Genomic DNA, 23201 nt, shown 5'->3' on the forward strand with positions numbered 1-23201 from the left:
TCCTAAGACTTGTGCTCCAGGCCCCTCACCAACTCGGTTGCCCTTCTCTGGACACGCTCCAGCACCTCAATGTCTTTCCTGTAGTGAGGGGCCCAAAACTGAACACAGTACTCGAGGTGCGGCCTCACCAGTGCCCAGTACAGGAGGACAATCACCTCCCTGCTCCTGCTGGCCACACTATTTCTGACACAGGCCAGGATGCCGTTGGCCTTCTTGGCCACCTGGGCACGCTGCTGGCTCACATTCAGCCGTCAACCAGCACCCCCAGGTCTTTCTCTGCTGGGCAGCTTTCCAGCCACTCTTCCCCAAGCCTGTAGCGCTGCATGGGGTTGCTGTGACCCAAGTGCAGGACCTGGAACTTGGCCTTGTTGAACCTCATACAATTGGCCTCGGCCCATCGATCCAGCCTGTCCAGATCCCTCTGCAGAGCCTTCCTACCCTCCAGCAGATCAACCCTCCCTCCCAACTTGGTGTCGTCCGCAAACTTACTGAGGGTGCACTCGATCCCCTCATCCAGATCACTGATAAAGATATTAAAGAGAACTGGCCCCAACACTGAGCCCTGGGGAACACCACTTGTGACCCGCCGCCAACTGGATTTAACTCCATTCATCACAACTCTTTCGGTGTGCCCATCCAGCCAGTTTGTTCCCCAGCGAAGAGTACACCTATCCAAAACATTAGCAGCCAGTTTCTCCAGGAGAATGCTGTGGGAGATGGTGTCAAAGTCTTTACTAAAGTCCAGGTAAACAACATCCACAGCCTTTCCCTCATCCACTAAGCAGGCCATCTTGTCATAAAAGGAGATGAGGTTAGTCAAGCAGGACCTGCCTTTCATAAACCCATCCTTTCATCCAGTTAAAATTTCCTTATATGCTACTGTGCCAGGATGCCCAAAGCTTTGTTGGTTTTTTTTATGTCAACAGTCCATTTTCTATTCATCTGCTATTTTTCCTAGGAAATTAAATTCTTATTGGACAAACAGTGAACTGGCAGGCTCATAATATCACACACAGGGGGAAAACAAACATATGAATTTCAAGTGCATGTGCATGTTGCGCACAGACTACTTAGGAGGCTGTTTTATTGGATGTTATTTTTGCTGACTTTATTAAACACTTAAGAGAAAAAGACATTTTTTGTTTAGCATTTCTCTTCCACCCACCTACAGACTTAGGTAAGGACTGGGGAAGCTTCAGTCACACAGTTGAACCACCTAGAAAGCACTTCTAGTAAAACAAGAAAGACTAGACTTGACAGCGCTGTTATTTCTAAGATTTGAAATACAAACCTTCAGCCCTAATTCATGTCACAATAATGGGTATAAAACTCCATACTCTGTCCTCGTATTTCAAACCTTTGAAATGGACTTGTGATATCCCTTCCCTTTCTATACTGAAAGGGATCACAAGCACCTGGGAGCCACAAGCACTGAATATAGTAGCAAACAAAAAGGCTTACAACTACAGTTCCTGCTGTTGGGATCCAAGGTATAATGAGCAGCACAGCCACACCTAAATCCATTTGGTATGGCAAGGCACAAGTGACCACAATGGCCATTATTTTGCACACAATCATTCAAGCCATCCTGACGTGAAGAATGGAAGACCAATATATCCATCACAAAATCCAGATGGCCCTGAATAAGTGTCCTGTTCTTCCCACTGGTCTTGTCTGCTCTTTCTATACTGTGAAGATTCCAGTCTGTCCAGTAGATGTAGTCACTGTATTGGGTTAATCCAAATGGATGAGGTAGATCATCTGCTATGATTTCTCGTTCTTGTCCTGCAAAAATAAGGATAATCAGCTAAAGGACAATTCCCAAGTCATGAAATGAAGAGTGTGACTGGCATCAAGAGAAGGTTTTTTCTTCCCTTTTTAAAATAAAACCTCATTTCCCAAGTCAGCATCATGGGATTCATTATTAAGCAGTATCTGCTCAAGAGGTAACCTAAACACTTGCATTCAAAAACCTTATCCTGATACCTTTTTGCCTATAGAGCCATTTGAATCTGTGCCAGTGTATTGCCATTTAAATAAATACTACTCTGTTTGTCTCATGCTTATTGTCCCAAATAGGCATTGGAAAACATATTCAAGAATACTATCAGCTCCAGGAATCACTTAGGCCAATAAAAACCCCAACTAGTATGCATGAAAGCAATGACATACAACAAACTTGAGCTTCACAGAGAAACAGCTATTAGAAATTATGGTGTTTCACTCAACAAACACGAATCTTTTGTAGTGCAATTTAACGTACAGCTACCCCAAGAGATTAGGAAACCATTTGTTTGGCAGAAATCCCAATATTCCCACATTCAATGGCTCAGTTAGCAACTTTCACAACAGATTTAACACCTTCTAGAGCACTGGATGGCCTCTGCCAGAGATGCACTACTAAAGTAGATAAAGTCTTACTGTAAATCACCTTCCTAAATATTTTCAAGAATAAACCTCTATGAATCTCTGCCACTTTACATCAAATGAAGATGTAGCCTTCATCAGCATCGTCTCCTCCTGCCTCAAATAAATGTCTGATGCTAGATTCTACAGAACACCTTGTTTTTCTTCCCCTGCCCTACTTTCCATCATGCCCTCTCCCATTTGGCCAAGATTAGAGATGGAATGAAAAACCCAAAAATTAGAACATGAAGCCACTTCCCTATAAACCACCAGAACTAAATATAGAGGCAACCTTCCCAATTACTTTTAGGCATCTAAAGTGTCCAAGTTAGGGGCGCAGATATCCTGCACACTCTCAGGTAGGTAATTCTTAGAGCAATTCTGGGTCACAGCGATGAATTCAGGGGATAGGCTCTTTTGAAGGAAGCAGATAAGCTGTCTAATTGAATTTTGATAGTCAGTAGAGGGAGGAAAATCTGCTGAAAGAGTGATTTTTTCCTGTTGGGTAATGTTTATAATGCTCAAGATTAAGCTAGGACAGCATTCATTCATCCATCCACTTAAGAGTACTTTATTCATTGCTGGTGGGGCAGACGTTTCTATCAGCAACACTCATTCAGATTTCTCCTGGCAAGGAGACCAGCACTGCATAACGTAGGCCAAGTCTAATAACATTTCTTTAACCAATGAGCCCACTTGCTAGAAGTCTACCTGAGTCTTTATAATCTGCTAACTAAAAAGATATCATACAACATTGTTAGCTTCAGTGGTCAGCCTTCTACTTTCTCACCACAAATAAATGTTAACAGTAGGTTCAGCTTTAGAACCAGTTTAATTTACCACAGATTATTTCAATCTTGTATTTCTTCTCAATGTCACAATCAGTTTCTAGTTCAAGCTTGCCTCCGGCTATTTTGTTTCTCTAAGTATAATGCAGTAGCTTAGTGACAGCTTTGATAGATTGTGCACTGTGGATGGAAAAAACCCAACTCTAGATAAAGAAACAATCTTACTGCAATTTCTAAACAGTAACATCCATTCAGCAGTTGTCATCCCAAAGCAACAAATACAAGAAATGCAAAATCAGTAATAGCCTCGGAATCCAAAACTGCATCACTCTCTCTGTTTTCCTGAGCTTAGATTTTCTATACTCTGAAGATATGCACACACAATAACACCTTAAAAAAAAAAATCTCACTCTAATGGTACCTTTTCACAGATTAAAAAAAAAAAAAAAAAAAAGAGTTGCAGGGAAATTATATATATTATCAGTCAGAGCATTGCTGTAACAATCCTGTACAAGCTTGCTTAAGTACCGTATGTTCTGCCACATAAACTTTAATTTTTACATTGGAATCCCAGAGGCATTAATTACCATCTCACAAAGGTCTCTCCTTGAAAATGGAACAGGGGTAGGATGTCAGGTCAGGAACTTCTGGATTCCATTTCTGATCCTGTCACTGATTCACTGTGTGGCACTTGGAAACTTAATATATTAATTTCTGCCTCAGCTAAAACCTTGAAGACCATTTAATATTTACAAAACATCTGGACAATACAAAAGCTCTATATCAGCTGCAGAAAGCAAAACTCCCTTCTTTTATCCAGTTAGTTATCATGTCAATATCAACGTCAAAGTTTAGTAGATCTTCGCACACCCCTTGTGTGTATAAATGAAATTCTAATGGAAGACATGAAAATGTGTAAAGTTGTGTACAAAACTTTTTATGATACGCTGCAGAAGTAGCTGCACGACCTTCCAGATGGCAGGAAATGGAAGCAGTATTTTGGTTTTGGTTTTGAGCTAATACAAATAGTCTGAAGCTGGAAACAGAGATAATACTTCAACAGAAAATTAGCATCCAGACTGAAAAGTCAGGGGTGGTTTACAGTGAACCTTTAAGTTGTCCTCACTTTGAGAAACTCAGAGGTCATCTCTGCTTTGGTAAAACACAGGCAGTTTCATATCAATACTGAGAAATGGTATCGTATGTCACCATCATTATAAATCATCATATAGTTATTAATTTAGGAAGCTTTTTTTTAATCTCATGAAACATTTAACTCTCCATTTCCTCTCATAAGAAAAATACACACACAGATTTAATACCAATTATATTATTCCAATTTCATATTATTCAATTACTTTACTACAGTGCGTATTTCTGTACGGGCTGGTGTAATATAACACTAGATTACCTAGCATATTTGATGACTCAATCATGCTTGTGTCTAAGTCAGTCCAATATAGCCTTTGGTCTGCATAATCAATAGTGAGGTCATTGGCACGACCCACTTTATCCACCAAAGTGATGCTGTTTGTTCCGTCCATATACGCTCGAACAATCCTAGGTTTACCTCCCCATTCAGTCCAGTACATGTATCTGCAATGAGAAGTGGAACAAAAAGACTACATCAGCTAGGTAAGATTGTGTTTAGCTGCATGCTTTGATTTTTTAAAATTTATTTTCAGTTCTTTAAAAAAATAAAAAGAAATAACCTATGTGGTTATGTGCACTATTACAGTACTCCTTTTTTAGACGAAGGCAGAAAAATATGATTGACAATTCTTAATTTTTCATTGTAACCCATACGGTTGTGGAGCGTTTATCGTCTTTTCAAAGACTCTGAAGAAATGGAGCTATATAAACTGCCAATTAACTTGTCACGTACAAGATATGTACACAAAGCTTTGAAAAACAACACCATCCCTTACCCTTTGGTAGGATCAAGAGCCAGAGACCTTGGGTTGTCCAAGTCCTTCCACACAAGCACCTGCCTATACTGTCCATCCAGGCGGGCTACTTCAATGCGATTGGTTCCAGTATCTGCCCAGTAGAGGTTCTTTCCCATCCAGTCTACAGCCATTCCCTCAGGATAATCTAGCCCAAACTCAATCACATGTTCCACAGAGCTCCCATTCATGAAAGCTCGGCTTATGGTCTGGAAAACAATTTTGTAAAAATATTACGGCATTTACAGATACCCCACTGAAAAAAGAAGGAATAATTATTATGAAGTTTAGTGTACAAAAAGAAATTAGTAAGAAAAATCAGCCCATGTTACATTTTTTAAAACAAATTTCTGTTGTCAAAAAAGATATAGCAATTCACAGGATAAAAACCCCTGAATTTTCAGAAAGCTAGTGGTTTCTGATGTGGAGTCAAAGACATCTTAAAAGGATATGATTTTCAGAAAGCACCATGTATCTGCAGATTCTTCCTTGCCCCTTCTCCCTCTCTTCTGTTTGCACACAAACAGTGAGGGGGTTTTGATTACTTAATTCACTATAATGTTTTAAGTCTCAGAAACACATCTCAATTCAGAGAAATCTGAATTAAATTGTTTCTCATGATCAGTCACCTGGAGCAAGTTTGCTGATCCCATCTACATTGTAGTTACGCATACTCAACAAAACAAGTCATAGGGCAAGGACTGTGTACATATAAATATGCCACTCCCAACAAGGAGTTGCACTGAAACAACCCCCAGGTAAATAATTGGTAACTTCCAGGACCAATGTACAATTACCCACCCCTGTTATCAACACTAAGCAATCATTCTACATGCCTGCTAATATTTCAGCTATTCATTTCTTAATAATTTGAGAAATGAATGTATCAGGGTGTCCTGGTCTCAGCTGGGATAGAGTTAATTGTCTTCCTAGTAGCTGGTACACTGCTATGTTTTGAGTTCAGTATGAGAAGAATGTTAGTGGTTAAACCATGATACAGGGTTAAGAGACATTTTATATTTTTAAAGGTAAATGTCAAAACCAGAAATCATGTAGTATTTTTACAGGTATAACCCACATCTCAGAAGTAGTATAATCCCTTTTTGAAAATGAGTCCTCATACAACCAGAGGCAGGAGGAAATCAGGGAAGTGGTGGTCACCAAAGGAAAGGGAGATGGCTATGGGCTCCGAAGTTAAGAGCCCATAAATTAGTTAAGTTAGCTCTAAGCTGCAGGAGGTGGGGGGACAGGGGGAATGAAAACCCAGACGTGCCAAAACATACGCTGATACGTATGTGAAAATACAGTATGCTGGATAATTCAGCAGGCCACAAACAAGTAAAATGTTTTCTAGTTCTGCATAGAATGAGACTGGGACCTATGCACTGATGCAGCTGAAGTAATGTATTTTCCACTACAGATGGTTAAGACGACCGTAGCTCCAGCTCTCCACATGCTTGCGTGAGATTTATTTAGTAACTGTGTCTGCAGTACACTAATTTATTACATTGGCACTGTTCCTGAAGGAAAGGTATCCACACCACAAGCAGCACTGTTAACGCTGAAGCACAATCCTCATTAGTCTTCACAGAGAGAGTACGGAAACTGCACGTGCCCTGCAGTCACTAAAAGTCAGCTTTTCCCTATTATGACTTAGGCACATTGGCAAGGAAACTTTGATTGCTCTTGGAAAACCTATTAAGAGGCTAAAGAGAGGAATTCAGTTCCAATGAAGTGAATCTGTCATTTTTCACCATTACTTAATTCACTTCAAAAAGCAAAGTAACACTGATGAACAGCACAACTCTCACTTTAGCATGCACCTGGATGTGAACCAAACACGTCACAGGAAACGTCAGACTCCTGGGGAACACACTGAGATAGAACTGGGCGCAGGCGGGGGCTTAACAGTGTGGAGGGGACTGGGCAAGTTCCCTGGCCAGCTGTGCCAAGCTGGAGCCACAGACTAACAGCAACCAATCCAAAGTTCACTTGCCAAATGTTAATATTGAGTAAGATTGCCTTCCAAGTCAAAACTGGAAGAGGATAGAAAGCTCGGAGGGTTCCCAAGCTCGATGTTGAAATTACTCTACTATGTGACATGAGAACAGCTTTTCTACAATAGATACATATATGGATGCAACACATGCAGCATCCAAGACTTAGGCATTCGGTATGAGCAGACACCACTTTGGATTTTTATTTGATGCAGAAGATGCCTATCACCCAACTGTGCATTCAACAATGCAACTGTCTTCATCTCCAAGAGTCTCCTTGGATGCAATTCAATGACAACATTAGCAACTGCAGAACGGATCATGTAACAGAGACCTTTGTTAGATCAAAGTAACTGCTCTGTGGCTTTATATTCAGGGAATTCACACATCAGTAATACCTTCAAACTAACATCAGTCCAATAGATTCTGTTATCAGAGACATCAAAATCCAGAGCAGATGCTTCCTTGACTCCAGTAAGAGGAATAGCAACATCATTATTATTGGTTTCAAGGGAAATCCTATGAATTGCTGCTCTGCTTGTGAAAACTAAGAAGGCTTCAGGAATGATGCAAGTCTTCATGTCACTCAGCAGCTCAAGGCCAATGGGACAGGCACACCTCGTCTCCTGGGGTGTAAAGAAACACAGATGGCTGCAACCTCCGTTGTTCTCTGCACATGAATTAGTTCCTTAAAAAAAAACAAACCAAAACAGATATTGGTGCACTGTGGATGTAGGGCGGAAGGAGGAGGGGGCGAGGCTGAGCGGAAACGTAGTGTAATTATAATTTTTCAAAATAAGTTAACACTATGGGTTGTCAACAGGGAATTCTAAAAAAACATTCAAAACTGTTTCTTTCCCTCTACCCAAGGATTAGGAAGTTGGTCCTATCCCTCCTATAGTACAAATAACAGCTACAAAATATGTCTTTCTAGTTTTCCCAAAGATTAAATTCCTTCACTTAAGGCAGGTAATTACATACATGTTCTGCTTGGTTATTTTTGGCCAAGTATCCCACCTTTGTATCTCTTTGAAACCACCAGTTTTACAAATGTTCAATGATACAAAATGGTGAGAAGAGCTGGATAACTGCAGTTCTTTTCCAGCTGTTTAATTTAAAGCTGAGAAGATTCAATAGCAGAAGCAGCTCCAACAAGATCATCACAATCTCACACTTATTTTTTCATGTGAACAACCATGGCCAGATGGGGAGGGAATGTGGAGGGGGAAGTAAGGACCAAAAGATAAATGAGTGCCTTTCTCCATCTGCTGGAACCAAGGATTTAGGTATTTAAAGATTGTAACCACAAAAAAAATCTCCAACATCAGTCTCAACGAGGTTTCTTTTAATTTTCCCTTTTTAGAACATACATATTTCAGACTGATGCCATAACTTGCAACTTGAGGACTTGAATATCTTTCAAGTAAAGCTTCCTGAAAGGCTGGAAATCCACGTACTGGCAGGGTGTAATTTGACAACCTACTTTATATGATTCTGCTGCAACTATTCTCAGTAATTTTAATAGCTGACCAACAAATCTGTTTACTAGTATGCGCAGACTCCAAAGTCCCAGGCAGTAGACACATTTGCGGTGAACACGCACCTCTCATGAGTTGCTACTGAAGCCAGGAGGTCCTGTGACATACTCCTCTGCAGAATGCTAGCAGAGGACCTAAAACACTGGCTGCACCTTTCAGCAGATTTAGGTGTTAAAGTTAAGTGCCACATGCTTTGAGGCAATGTTGTAATGGCCTCTAACTCTGCCTGTACCACCCAACACAGTAGAAAGCATTCTGCTACCTAAACATCACTGGGACTTTGTACTGGAAGAAAAGAGCAACAGAAAATGGAGCAATTCTGTGACCACCAGAAGTAATGATTCCTGTAGATTGGAGGCAGGAATAAAATTCTCCTCACAAAAAATTCAAAGAGTGTAGTGGAAGCTGTAGAAGATTTATATCAAATGTCACTAAAAACTGGAAGCCCATACGTCTTTTGCAACACTATATTTTCACAACATTACAAACAATAGGTGCAGTTTTCCTTTAAAATCACTCAAACATGAGACCACAGTTATTCTCATTACAAGTGATCACCCGTTGCTTAATGAAAGCAAGCCCATCTAGAAACTACTATAGATCCATCCTATGATTGCTCATGCTTACCAAACACTTTGGTAACACTTGTTGCTTTAAGGCCCATTAAATCTGGCAGCTGATCAATAATGATGTCTCTGCTAGCCTTTATCTTGTGAACTCTTTCAATGCTTCGTCTCTGCCAGTCAGTCCAGTAGATGTAATCTCCCAGCAGCGTGAAACCAAATATATGTGGAAGCTTATCTTCTAGGAGGGTTTTCCTCATTGTTCCATCAACATTTATGACCTATGGGATGCATGAGAAAAAAGGAAAAAATAATCTGCTTTAATGTGGGTACAATTAAAATGGCATTATCAATCATATTTTGACAAGTCCTCTATTTTTGCACAAGAACCCACTGAAATTCACAGCATGCCTCTTTCAAAAGAATGTACCTCTAGGTTTGTTGAAAGATAAATATATTGGAATGACATGACTGAAAGTGGCTTATCTCACCCCTTCTCCACTGAAAAACCTAAGCAACATGAATTTAACTTGCATCAGTTCAAACCTGCAAAGACCACAGCAAAGGGAGTGGTTTTGGGGATGGGAGTGATGTTCAGGAGATTTTTGGTCTTCATTCGTGTCTTCGTCTCACTACTGAACTCTCTCCCCAGAAACAAGGGATTGCTGGAGTGACATTCAGCACTCAATCATGGAGAAAAGAGGCCATCAGAATTCTTTCAGGGCACAACAAGGCAATGTAGAATCTGCACTTTCTGGAATTTCAGTTTTTTACTATAAAAGAATTAAGTTTTTCTCACTCTTGTGTTAAGCAAGATCTTTAAGATGTAGAAGAAGTATTGACTTACATAAACTCGTATTCCTAAACCTGCAGAGAAAGCAGAATAGTATTGGAAATAGGATAAGCCCCACAGATATATATACACTATTGGTTAATTATTTCATAAGCAATTACTACAATGATCTCATGCTACCCCACTTTGCTTGGCCTAAGGAAAGAGATTCATATAGTCTGACCCTGATCAAGAATCATTGAGCAAAGCAGGAAATTAAAATGTCCACATACAATTTCCCATACCACATGCCTAAAGTCACCCCCACCTACTACACAAACTGCAATAATCTTTTCAATCATCAAGACATCTCTTACCCATGGCAAAGAGTGTATATTTTTAAGACTCCGGCAAAATATTTATCTGAGAAATCCCCAGATTATTCCCCATCCTACTTCTTGCAATTGGTAGCTGCAATATAACTGCAATATTTTTAAGGTGCTACTTGAAAATTTATACTGTAAGCAGCATCAAGTTCAGTATCATATTAAAACAAGAACAAAAGAGCACAACTTAAGACAATTTATTTTTCAATGGGATTCAATCAAATCTCCATTTGTTGCCAGAAACGCTTCAAAGGTGGACAACTGCTGTGCTTTAATTTAGGCTACTGTGGCCTGTGATAGGGGTTTTAAATAGTCTCCTCTTTACTATTATTCAGAAATTGTTTATTCAGACTCAAAATACTAAACCTGTACCTTGTAGGTGATTAAGCTGTCTTCACTGTACAATGCTTCTATTTTCTTGTGATTTGAAGACAGCTATGGTCATTTCAATACTGTATTCCCCGACTTTTAAATTGCTAAATGTTCAAGCAATATTTATTTCTTATTAAAGAATGCCTAAAACTTACATGCAATGTAATAATAAACCATTAAATACCTAACAATATTGTGGGCAGTCAAAATCAACCATCGGGAGGAAATAGTTAGTGACCTACTATGCTGTCTGGACACTCACAAACCTATGGGACCAGATGGGATCCATCCAAGAGTACTGAGGGAGCTGGCGGAGGTGCTTGCCAAGCCAATCTCCATCATTTATCAGCAATCCTGGTGAATGGGGGAGGTCCCAGATGACTGGAGGCTTGCCAGTGTGATGCCCATTTACAGGAAGGGTCAGAGGGAGGATCCGGGGAACTACAGGCCTGTCAGCCTGACCTCAGTACCGGGGAAGATTATGGAACGGTTCGTCTTGAGTGCGCTCACATGGCATGTGCAGGACAAACAGGGGATCAGGCCCAGCCAGCATGGGTTCATGAAAGGCAGGTCCTGCCTGACCAACCCGCCTAGTGGATGAGGGAAAGGCTGTAGATGTTGTCTACCTGGACTTTAGTAAGGCTTTTGATACTGTCTCTCATGGCATACTCCTTGAGAAGCTGGTGCTTCATGGCTTAGACAAGTGTACTCTTCACTGGGTAAAAAACTGGCTGGATGGACGAGCCCAGAGGGTGGTGGTGAATGGAGTTAAATCCAGTTGGCGGCGGGTCACAAGTGGTGTTCCCCAGGGCTCAGTATCGGGGCCAGTTCTGTTTAATATCTTTATCAATGATCTGGATGAGGGGATCGAGTGCACCCTCAGTAAGTTTGCGGACGACACCAAGTTGGGAGGGAGGGTTGATCTGCTGGAGGGTAGGAAGGCTCTGCAGAGGGATCTGGACAGGCTGGATCGATGGGCCGAGGCCAATTGTATGAGGTTCAACAAGGCCAAGTGCCGGGTCCTGCACTTGGGTCACAGCAACCCCATGCAGCGCTACAGGCTTGGGGAAGAGTGGCTGGAAAGCTGCCCGGCAGAAAAGGACCTGGGGGTGCTGGTTGACACCCGGCTGAATGTGAGCCAGCAGCGTGCCCAGGTGGCCAAGAAGGCCAATGGCATCCTGGCCTGTATCAGAAATGGTGTGGCCAGCAGGAGCAGGGAGGTGATTGTCCTCCTGTACTGGGCACTGGTGAGGCCGCACCTCGAGTACTGTGTTCAGTTTTGGGCCCCTCACTACAGGAAAGACATTGAGGTGCTGAGTGTGTCCAGAGAAGGGCAACCGAGTTGGTGAGGGGCCTGGAGCACAAGTCTTAGGAGGAGCAGCTGAGGGAACTGGGGTGGTTTAGTCTGGAGAAAAGGAGGCTGAGGGGAGACCTTATTGCTCTCTGCAACTACCTGAAGGGGGGTTGTAGTGAGGTGGGTGCTGGTCTCTTCTGTCAGGTGGCTGGAGAGAGGATGAAAGGAAGTGGCCTCAAGTCGTGGCAGGGGAGGTTTAGATCGGATATTAGGAAAAATTTCTTTACTGAAAGGGTTGTGAGGTATTGGAACAGGCTGCCAGGGAAGTGGTTGAGTCACCATCCCTGGAGGTATTCAAAAAGCGCATAGACAAGGCACTTCAGGACATGGTTTAGTAGGCATGGTTGATGGTTGGACTCAATGATCTTGAAGGTCTTTTCCAACCTAAATGATTCTATGATCAGTTTTACCACAATTTAATACAGATATAATAAAACAGTAAGTTGTAAGGCTCTGTCCATACATGGTAAGCAGCAGAAGCACCTACGATTTCTTTTTTTAAGATGACCAATGACAATCACCACAACTTACTAAATTAGCATGTGAATTTCAGTACGTTCATGCACATGAACACCATGGGAGATATCCAAATAAAATAAAAAATGAAATCTCTACTTTGAAATCTTATAATACTTTACAAATTTGTGAAAACAACATGCATTATTACTGTGACACAGTTAATTTGGGCACAACATCTCCCCTTTAGAGAAACACAAATATGATGTGGTCACCAATTTTACTACATGAATTTTACCTGAAAAAAATTCTTAAATCCTAGCACACTGTATTGGGTTTGTGTGGCAAGGTTTTGTTAGCAGGGGGGCTACAGGGGTGGCTTCTGTGAGAAGCTGCTGGAAGCTTCCCCTGTGTCCGACAGAGCCAATGCCAGCCAGCTCCAAGATGGATCCACTGCTGGCCAAGGCTGAGCCCATCAGCGATGGTGGTAGTGCCTCTGGGAGAATGTATTTAAGAAGGGGAAAAAAGTCACTGCCCAACAGAAACTGCAGCTGGAGAGAGGAGTGAGAACATGTAAGAGAAACAACCCTGCAGACACCAAGGTCAGTGAAGGAGGAGGAGGAGGAGGAGGTGCTCCAGGCGCCGGAGCAGAGATTCCCCTGCAGCCCATGGTGGGGAAGACCATGGTGAGGCAGGCTGTCCCACTGCAGCTCATGGAGGTCCACGGTGGAGCAGGTGGGTGCCCGAAGGAGGCTGTGACCCTGTGGGAAGCCCGCGCTGGAGCAGGCTCCTGGCAGGACCCGTGGAGAGAGGAGCCCACGCTGGAACAGTTTGTGAAGAACTGCAGCCCATGGGAAGGACCCACGTTGAAGAAGTTCGTGGAGAACCATCTCCTGTGGGAGGGACCCCATGCTGGAGCAGGGGAAGGGTGAGGAGTCCTGCCCCTGAGGAGGAAGGAGCGGCAGAGACAATGTGTGATGAACTGACCCCAACCCCCATTCCCCATCCCCCTGTGCCGCTGGGGGGGAGGAGGTGGAGAAAATCAGGAGTGAAGTTGAGCCGGGAAGAAGGGAGGGGTGGGGGGAAGGTGTTTCAAGATTTGGGTTTATTTCTTATTATCCTAGTCTGATTTGATTGGTAATAAATTAATTTTCCCCAAATTGAGTCTGTTTTGCCCATGATGGTAATCGGTGAGTGATCTCTCCCTGTCCTTATCTTGACCCACGAGCCTTTCGTTATATTTTCTCTCTGCTGTCCAGCTGAGGAGGGGCAGTAATAGAGTGGCTTTGGTGGGCACCTGGCATCCAGCTACGGTCAACTCACCACACACATGGGACATGCACTACATCTTCCAGGCACCACCAGCCTAGCAGCAGAGGTGCGCAGTCAACTACTGCATCCTATATTTACCTATGCTGTACACAAAAATCATCGCTATAACACAGTCTATCTTGCAACACTAGAGCGCAGATGTCTTCAACCACAGAGGAAAACAACTTCACAAGAACTTTAAGACTATCTAGTAGCTTATGTGAATTTGAACACATGCTACAAGGTAAACTTCTGGATTCCTTCCATGCAAAAAGCCTCCTGCTGGAGACAGTTAAAAATAACACTGTCATTCCTGAAAACTAAGTTTCAGGGGAGTTTTGTGTCAGCCCATCAACCTCCGATTCTTCTACTACTTGATGAAGTACCAGAGACTGAAGATTAATGTCTTTTTATTTTGTTAAACTCAATAGAGTATATTGGAAAAAAAAAAAAAAAAAAGACTGTATCTGTGGTTAAAAGCCAAATGGTTCTGCAATTATCTCATTACATCATGTCCAGACAAACCCCAAATGCTCACTTATTTAAAACAGTATCAATCCCACAGGCAATACTGCAGGTTCAAAAGTTCATCATGCATACTCAGGTGCTGGAGCCAAACTGGTACCACGCTAAGTAAACGAGACACCATTTCCTTTACAACAACGCATCAGCAGGATGGTGATCAAACTACCACATTTCCAACTACTTTTACAGACATGGACAGTAAAAGTATAATTCAAACACGAGGGCTGCTGACTAAAATACACCAGACGAAGACTGGATCCAAGGATGCAGAAACACACATTATTTAAATCCATGTGCACCTGTGGATGTTGCAGATGAACTTCATGAACCTCATGAAGTTCAACAAGGCCAAGTGCAAGGTCCTGCACCTGGGTCCGGGCAATCCCAAGCACAAATACAGGCTGGGCGATGAGTGGATTGAGCAGCCCTGCCAAGAAGGACTTGGGGATACTGGTGGACAAAAAATTGGACATGAGCTGGCAAATGTGCACTTGCAGCTCAGAAAGCCAATCATGTCCTGGGCTGCATAAGAAGCAGTGTGGCTGGCAGTCAAGGGAAGCGATTCTCCCCCTCTACGCTGCTTTTGTGAGACCCTACCTGCAGTACTACACCCAGCTCTGGAGTTCCCAGTACAAGACAGGCATGGACCTGTTAGAGTGAGTCCAGAGAAGGGCCACAAAAATGATCTGAGGGCTGGAAGACTTCTGCTATGAAAAAAGGCTGAGAGTTGGGATTGTTCAGCCTGGAGAAGAGAAGGCTCTGGGAAGACCTTATTGCAGCATTCCTACATTATATGGCTGTTCAAGCATAGTGGGAATGGAGATCCAAAATGTGGAATCAGATAGCAATAAAATACTTAATGACTTATATTTTGGCTAAGTCGATGGAATAAATGTTTGCTCTCTGCCTCTGAAACATCCCTCCCCAGAATCCTGTGGGCAGAACACCTACGAATCCAAGCAGGCTTCCCTTGCATGCAGAAGGGCAGCTCTGACTTGGAGGATTTTTCTGTGCCATGGGCAATCGAGCCTTCTTAGTGGTAGCTAATTCATGGCAACAGGCAGGAAACACTAACTAACCATGAGACCATCTTCTAGTACCATCTAGGGCAAAGCCTGAACAGTGAGCTGTCGCATGCAGTTCAATACAGGTACATATACATGGCCTTTACTTCAAATTTTGCTCCCAACCATATTCACAGAGATTCACCTCTACTCTAGCCTATTAACCGAAACCATGAGGATCCAAAATAAAACCCTACAAACAGGCCTCACAATATGGCCAAAAGCACAACTCCTTTCACTAAAAAGGCACAGCTAATAAAATACCATATTAACTCATCATTTAATATCTGAAATGGTGTGTAGCCAGCCAACTGCAGCCAATGGGAAGCTGTTACAGTGCATTCCTTATCATTTAGCACAAAAGAGATCAGCATAGGCTTTTTTCTGCTCAGGGTTTTCATCCTCTTTCTATAACTGACAAATAGATCTCGACTTGGGTCAAAGGATAAATGCAACACTAAATCTGTTGTGCTTTCCATACGAAACACTGAAAGCCCCCCTTGAACAGAGGCACACACTAAAAGTCCCTGATTAGTCTTAAGACTTCAATGACAAATCTCCTAACAAGGCATCACCAAGCTCAGCTAAAATCTGTTGTGGGCAAAATGAAATCAACATCAAACACCTTAATGAACTGAATTACACAAAAACCATGATAAGGTGTGATTTTTTTTTTTTAGATGCTGCTGCAGTGTATGCAAAATGATTTAACAAATATTTCCAAATATAACACTCCAAAGCTCTTGGCTCTTTGAAGAAGATTAAAGTAAAACAATGCAATTAAATTCTATACATCAGCGTGATTCATATAGTCAAGTTATATTTCAGGTGCATCTGTGAAAAAAACAACTATTCAGCATACATATAGGATGTCTTTTGACAGAACAACAAAGAGAACTCAGACACCTTGCTCCTATATTTAATTCATTAAGATAAAACAAAATTTATTCAATTGCTACAGCCAAAACTGTAGTCAAATGGAAACCAGTTCTTGGGCTGAGCTAAATCACTATGTGAGCAGTAAGCAGACATAGCAGGTTGGCAACAGTAAAATGACATGACTGCCATATTATTAGGAGACCCATGTGGTGGGCTTGTGGATCTATGATTCTTCTCTTGTGGATCTATTCCTCTTCAACTGTGGAAGAGGTGAGCTACGTTTTCTTTTGCTGTGAGGGTGACTGAGAACTGAAACAGGTTGCCCAGGGAGGTTGTGGAGTCTCCATCCTTGGAGGTATTCAAAAACCATCTGGTCACAGTCTTGGGCTTCTGGCTGCAGGTGGCCCTGTCTGAGCAGGGGCATTGGACCAGATGACCTCCAGAGGTCCCTTCCAACCTCAACCAGCCTGTGATTCTATGAATGGCTTCTAACGATTCTCACCAGAAGACTCTAAAAAGGCATCTTGAGTGAAAAATGTCAAGTCGTCTTTGGCTGGAGAAAGAACTCGTGAGACAAATCATGTGGATGGCAGTCAACAGGGAGAGAAAAAGACAAAGAAAAATGGAGAGAAGTAGAAAACTCGAGAGGGTAAAGAAGCCTGTCCCAAAAAGAGAAGAAGGAAGCAGCTGTGAGCAGTCTGTACCACAGTCTATATTCAGCTGAGTATAAGCCATTCGTTAACATTTCCAACAGCTGAAACACAACCACCTTTCATCAGTGCTTTGGGATAAAAGTGAACTCCTGGTTTTTTTCTGGTCTGAAGAGGCTTGATGCCAGGCATGTATTGGCAGACACTGGCAAGCAGAAAAGAGAATAACATTAAAACAAACAGTACCAGAACCCATATATCAAAAAAGGGTGGGGGTGGGCAGACAACAGACATATCTGGCCATTTTCTGCAAAAAAAGACTACGTGAGTCTCTTAGCAATCTGTTGCCTCAAACACTTGAGTAAGACTTGAGAATTTAGAAAGCAGTTCCTCTTTGTTCTCAATAATTTCTGTCCACCTTGACGGTATTTAGGCTACCTGGTAAAAGCTGCCTCATAAATAAAATTCATCAGGTTTCTATTGTCATTATATTTCATAGATTAATCCTACATGTACTATTGTGGTTGTTCTTTCAGGTCATTCTCATTGCAGGTAAGTTTTGATGTTGACATACATTTTCATTATTATTTTCTGAACTTTCACATTGCTTAGGTGTTGGTTGCCAATTGCAAACTATCAGCACCCACCTACCTTTAGAATAATCTATGAACCAAAGACAGCATGGAGAATGAATCTATACAACATCATGAGTGAAACACCCCTACTGAACTGTGGATAACAATTTGCCATTTGCAAATACACAGTGACACACGACCACTCTTTTCTTACATATTCTTCTCCTTTCTCTAAGAGACATTTCCTCATTTCTCACTGCAGAACATGTCATTTTAGCTTGTTGAGGATACAGCATGACAAGATACTTCTCTATGGCTACACACAAAGGTCATATTTTCATGCATAATACAAAAGCTACTATGAGATGCTGAGTAAAGAGAATTCCAAGGAGGATTATCAGATGTCAGTACTCTTTTTTGGCAGCCTTCCCTCACAAGTACCTTTACAGCCTCCTACAGCTAAAGCATGGTAGTAATGACAAACCACCCCTGCTGCTAGGCTCTATTTTGCAGCCGTGGCAGTATGCTATGGCCGGTAGGGCAGCCATGCCTGTCCTAGAGACAGGCAAAGTCGCTGGTGTGTAATACCAAATTAAAGCCATAGGTAAAAGAGCCCGCACTCAAACTTCTTCTGATAGTCTTACACACACAAAAAAATTTCTCAACAATCTAGTAATGTCAGCTTCTTGACGGGATACTCGAAAACTGTTTGTTCTAAATGCAGTGACTCCAGAACATTTTCTTTATCCATTTGTTCTGTTTCAAACAAATTAAAATCTACACTTACAAATGAATGTAAGAGAGTTAAGTAGTGACTTGTTAAAAAAACCCCAACCTAACCACCTACAAAGATGCCAAATGCAACAGAGTGTAAATTTACATTATGAAAAATAGTAGTTTACAGTCATCTCCCATTTTCTCTGGGAATAATATAAACAAAATATATTCTTATTCTTGTGCTCATATTATCACCATATGAAGTGGTTATTTATCTGCAGTGTTGATCTGTTCGTATTTTTCCATATCAAATCACCACTACACCTGATTTTCTCCTAGGACTTAACAAAATCTTATTAGTTCCAGAGAGAGTACTGCATTTTCAGACAGACTTTTGAAAACATGAGCACATCTAATAAGCTCTAACAGACAGTGATCAATGGATAAATTTCTTGTTGGAAAGGTTGTGTTAACACGACTGTGATTTTGAACCTGCTTATATTTTATAAACCTCATCTAGGAGCAGCTAATGTTCTGCGTATGAGTTACACCAGCCTGGTATTTCCAGAACTTTGCTCTGCTTACAGGATATCAAAGGCTTAAGAGTGCAGCTGGTCAATTCTGCAACTTATCTCTCATAAGCAGAAACATAATGGCATGCTTCGAAACTCCTTAAATGGGGAAAAAGTTAAACACAAACATTCTTAAAATAATTTATGGCAACTGGTGGCTAGACCCTAAAGCATAGAGGATCTACTGAATTAGTATTTCAGTTTTATTTTTAGGTAGAAGTTGCTTATTTAATACACTTCAGGGAGATTTTATCTTCTGTAAATACTTTCTCATTCTTAAGTGTTGACCACCATGAGTTAAGTTTAAAGGGGCATGTAACAACTCTGAAAACAATACACCTTTCCAACTTCTAGTTAACTAGCCTGGGAAAGGTGAAGAAGAATTTTTACAGTAATATTTTTAAAACACACATATCTTAATTTTTCTCACTTCTCTCCTGATTTCCCTTTTCTTCAAAGGGATTTGAATAGTCTGGTGAGATCTTTACCCTCTCCTTTCCAAATCCAAACATCTTCCCAACTCTATAAGACAGCTGGAAGTCTGTGAAAATAGCACATCATATAAATATTTAACATGGTGTACTCCTGCTGATGAAACTGGGACTGCAAGCACATTTATAAGCTATATGTACAACATGAAGGAAAGACAAAAAAATAAAATAATGAGCTTGATATGAGAAAAAATTTGTAGTAAAATTTTGAGTCCCAAAAACAAATCAGCAATTTCAGTAGCTAACTAGAATTCCTTAAAAAGTCAAAAGGATGTCAAGAATAACAGTTACACTTGATCTTAAAGTAGAAAGTGGCACCAGCGCTGGTCAACCTTTCCAAAGAAAAGACTTGCCTCCTGTCCAATGTTACCATGCTAACATTAACTTGCAATGAAATAAAAATTAAGCTAAATGTAGTATTTACTACTCCTATTTTCCTCCTTTTTGTTTGCTTACCCAAATATACGTGGATTTTAAATTTTTTTAAAAATCATCTTTTATCTTACAGACAATGAGAGGTCAGTGAACAATTGACTGAGAAACACTGGTCTAGTCATGACCCCCTCTTGTGGTCTTTCCATCTCTGTTTTACGTACAATGCTAGGTCTCACGCAGTCAATCTCTGTCCAGTGGAATTATCAGAAGCCACTTGTAGCTCTTCACATATTCTTTATACTGTGATAGGCACGCACAGTGCTTCAGAGAGCCAAACAATGAATCCTTTATGCTCTAAGTCACCAGAAGTGTCACACATGGAACTTCCATGGGAAGTCAAAGGTTAAAAGAATAGACCCTAGATTAGTTGGTGTGGCCATCTATTCATGGCACTGCACCTTGAAGAATAGATGCTTTTTTCCTCATTTGATAATGGATTGGCCGAGTCTCATGTACCTCCCTTAGTTATTCCTCAGAAATTGAATCAAAGTTCTCTCATGAAACAAATATTTCTATCAAAGGGAGACAGATGAAATACTAATCCCATACAAATACAACCAAAGGAAGCGGGCATAGAATGCCTCCTTGGAGGCAGGCAATTAAAGCCTAAGGACTCCTGCACGTATCTACAAATGTTCATTCAGTTCCTCACCTCATGAAGCCTCCTCGCCCAAGTAAACAGCAAATTATGACCATGATTCCGTCCTATTTGTACTGTTTATAGAAACACTGCATTAGCCTAATCCAACAAATCCAGTCTTACATACTACCATGTGGGGTGTATGTCAACAAAGCACAAGTAAAAGCCATGCATGGAAACCTAAACTAGGTTGTCCACAGTTAGCTGGAGTACCAACACCTGTACAGAGCCCAGGCTAAGATACTGTGCTAACACAAGTACATTGCTAGCTCCTGCAGAACTAAGCCAGGTACCTCAGCACAGCAAACTCTGACGCATGCAAGCCCTCTCACAGCTGAAATGTATCTGCTGGAAGAACAGATCATGGCAAGACTTCTCCTGCCTTGATAAGATGCCTGCACTCCACTGTCACTTGGGAGAAGCAATACTATCAGTCATATTTATTTGAGACACTATTAGTATTCGTAAGTTATGCAAGGTAGCATTCAGAGAATTTATCAACAAAATGTAGTTACCAAATGGTCTCCAGTCCCTGCAAATGATTAAAAAGGCAAAACACAACTTTTGGTCAGCACAATCTTGACCTGTTTTCAAATAAAGCTAGCCTTCCTTCTCAGGCCAAAGCCTGGCAGGACAGACAGACCCTTAGAGGATGTTCTGAAGCTCAGCCCATTAGGTTCACCACAGGAAACCAAGTGCCGCACAGCCCTGTCTCCGACAATTGCGGTACAGAATGTGTTCTGTGGTGTTGCATAGGGAGGGTGCCAGTACTTCTGCAGCCAAAACTCAAACTCTCTTGTGGGGTAAATGTAATGCAGGAAGATGCTCCATCACATTGCTCTCTTCAGTAGCCCTCTCTGGAGGTCAGACCATCAGTTAAATTGCTCAGAATGTTACATTTTTCACATAGGTCTTACAATTGTATGAGCTAAGTGTCCCACCCCAGTTCTTAAACAGCTTTTTCACCAGATGAACTCAGTGTACTTTAACAAAAAGGAAAATGGCACTATCCTGTTCTCCCAACAGGAGAACAGAGGCATAAGAAAGAAGTTGCCTTGAATCATCAAGCAACACTGAGAACTCAAGAGACTGAAGGGCCAACCTAACATTGGATTCACCACACCACAGTGCCTCCCTTCCCATGCTCAGGCAAGTGAGAGCATTTGCCAGGTGGAATAACCTTTCAACTGAGGTTAATGTGCAATATTTTCCACTTACTGGAAGAAAAAGAAATAAATAAATAGCCTCCCCACCACTCATATACAGGGCTGGTTTCACTCAAGAGAATATAAATTCTTCAGTCCATATCACGTGGCTTATTTTCAATCCAAGGCCCTAGGCCTAATCAGCAGAGAGTGAGAGATGTGGAGAAGGCTCCTGAGAGTAGATCAAACCAGTATGAAATAGTGGAGTCAAGAGTTTAGCAGAAATTTAGGATGACCTTTTAGCTTACAAGGCAGATCTTTTAGGGTATGATTCCCTGTACCCCAGCATAAGTAATTAAAAGAGGTATATTTGGCATCTACTGATAGGAGAAGAGCACACATACACAATGTCTTCAGGAAGTTAGCTACAGTCAACTGAAACTTGCATGCTGCTTCTCCGCCTTCATTAGGCTGGTCTAAGATCATAATTAACAACTCCACTCCAAACGAAAAGTCCCTAAGAGTCCCTTCTATTCAAAATTGAGCAGTTAATTCAGGTATCAGGAGGATGGTTTGGTTTTACGGCTCAAATACTAGACAAAGATGGATCCCTGTGCGTAACCTCAAGTAAGTCACCAAATATTATTTCTCCATGTGCATAACAGGGATAAAATTTCTCCCTCTTTTCTGAACCCTGCCTTCTCTGTTCAAACTGCTTCTCAATACCAAAGAAAGGAGCCAAGCTAATATATCTTTCAGAACACAGCTTAAAATTTGGCAGGCAGTGCTGCTCAGGCCAGTTCAAGCAGATGCCACCTTGCCTCTGGCCCCTCATTCCCCTATTCACCTTCTTGCCATGTCAGCACAACTACTTGTGTGGCACAAAACGTATCAGACTGAAAAATATAAACCTTTTCAGCTGGTTATTTTTCAGCTGGATCAGTTCCCTGTTCTGGTTTTCCACATGGCTGCACAGACTGCTATGCCAGCCAGAACAGAGCAGGAGCACACTGTGAGAGAGGGAGGGCAGGGACTGCCTGCAGGCACAGATGCAAAGAACTTGTGTAACACCATCTTCAGCAAAGTAATAGACTCACAGGAAAAGTATGTCTTTATAGTGTGCTCCACTGGGTAACAAAAGGATTTCTTTCCATTGGAAACAGTAGGAGTGATTTTATACTTAAAATTAATTGGGGGACATATTCTAAAATAATACATACATTAAATAATTGAAGACTTATAGTTTATATAGTTGATAATTGTACCTTAGAGGGCTGACAGTTGATTAGAAACAAATCATAAAGCTTGTGCTCTCTTATTCCTATGCAAATGCCCCAAAAGCTCATATTTAATGTGAAACCAGCACTATTTGAAGACACTCAATCCTATGTAAAAAGGGCAAAATACAGTCTGCACGTGACTGAGTCACCCACAGGGCATGTCTGCAAAGCCAAGCAATAAAAACTGACCCAACAGCAGCTCTCACCTGTGATCTGCCCACTAATCACTCTCCTGTAATAACAAAAATCCAAACCTCCAGGCTCACTTTCCAATTAGTATGTGTGAAAGGTGAGGAGCCTGATGACAGGGGAAAAGAGCAGTTTTTTCACCCTGAACTT

The 23201-nt window shown here is 41.5% G+C and overlaps 1 protein-coding gene across 3 annotated transcripts in view; it reads right to left on the reverse strand.

The window, feature by feature from the left end:
- LRP5 (LDL receptor related protein 5) overlaps positions 1-23201 on the reverse strand; it is a 169193-nt gene that overhangs the window by 30949 nt on the left and 115043 nt on the right. For all 3 annotated transcript variants that reach the window (XM_052810384.1, XM_052810383.1, XM_052810385.1), the window contains 5 exons: positions 9303-9519; positions 7536-7825; positions 5123-5349; positions 4606-4790; positions 1462-1785 (listed from right to left, as the gene is read on the reverse strand). In XM_052810384.1, coding sequence (XP_052666344.1) covers positions 1462-1785; positions 4606-4790; positions 5123-5349; positions 7536-7825; positions 9303-9519 — 1243 coding nt within the window. The remainder of the gene's footprint in view (positions 1-1461; positions 1786-4605; positions 4791-5122; positions 5350-7535; positions 7826-9302; positions 9520-23201) is intronic.

The sequence above is a fragment of the Harpia harpyja genome, chromosome 16, assembly GCF_026419915.1.
Source record: "Harpia harpyja isolate bHarHar1 chromosome 16, bHarHar1 primary haplotype, whole genome shotgun sequence".
NCBI lineage: Eukaryota > Metazoa > Chordata > Aves > Accipitriformes > Accipitridae > Harpia > Harpia harpyja.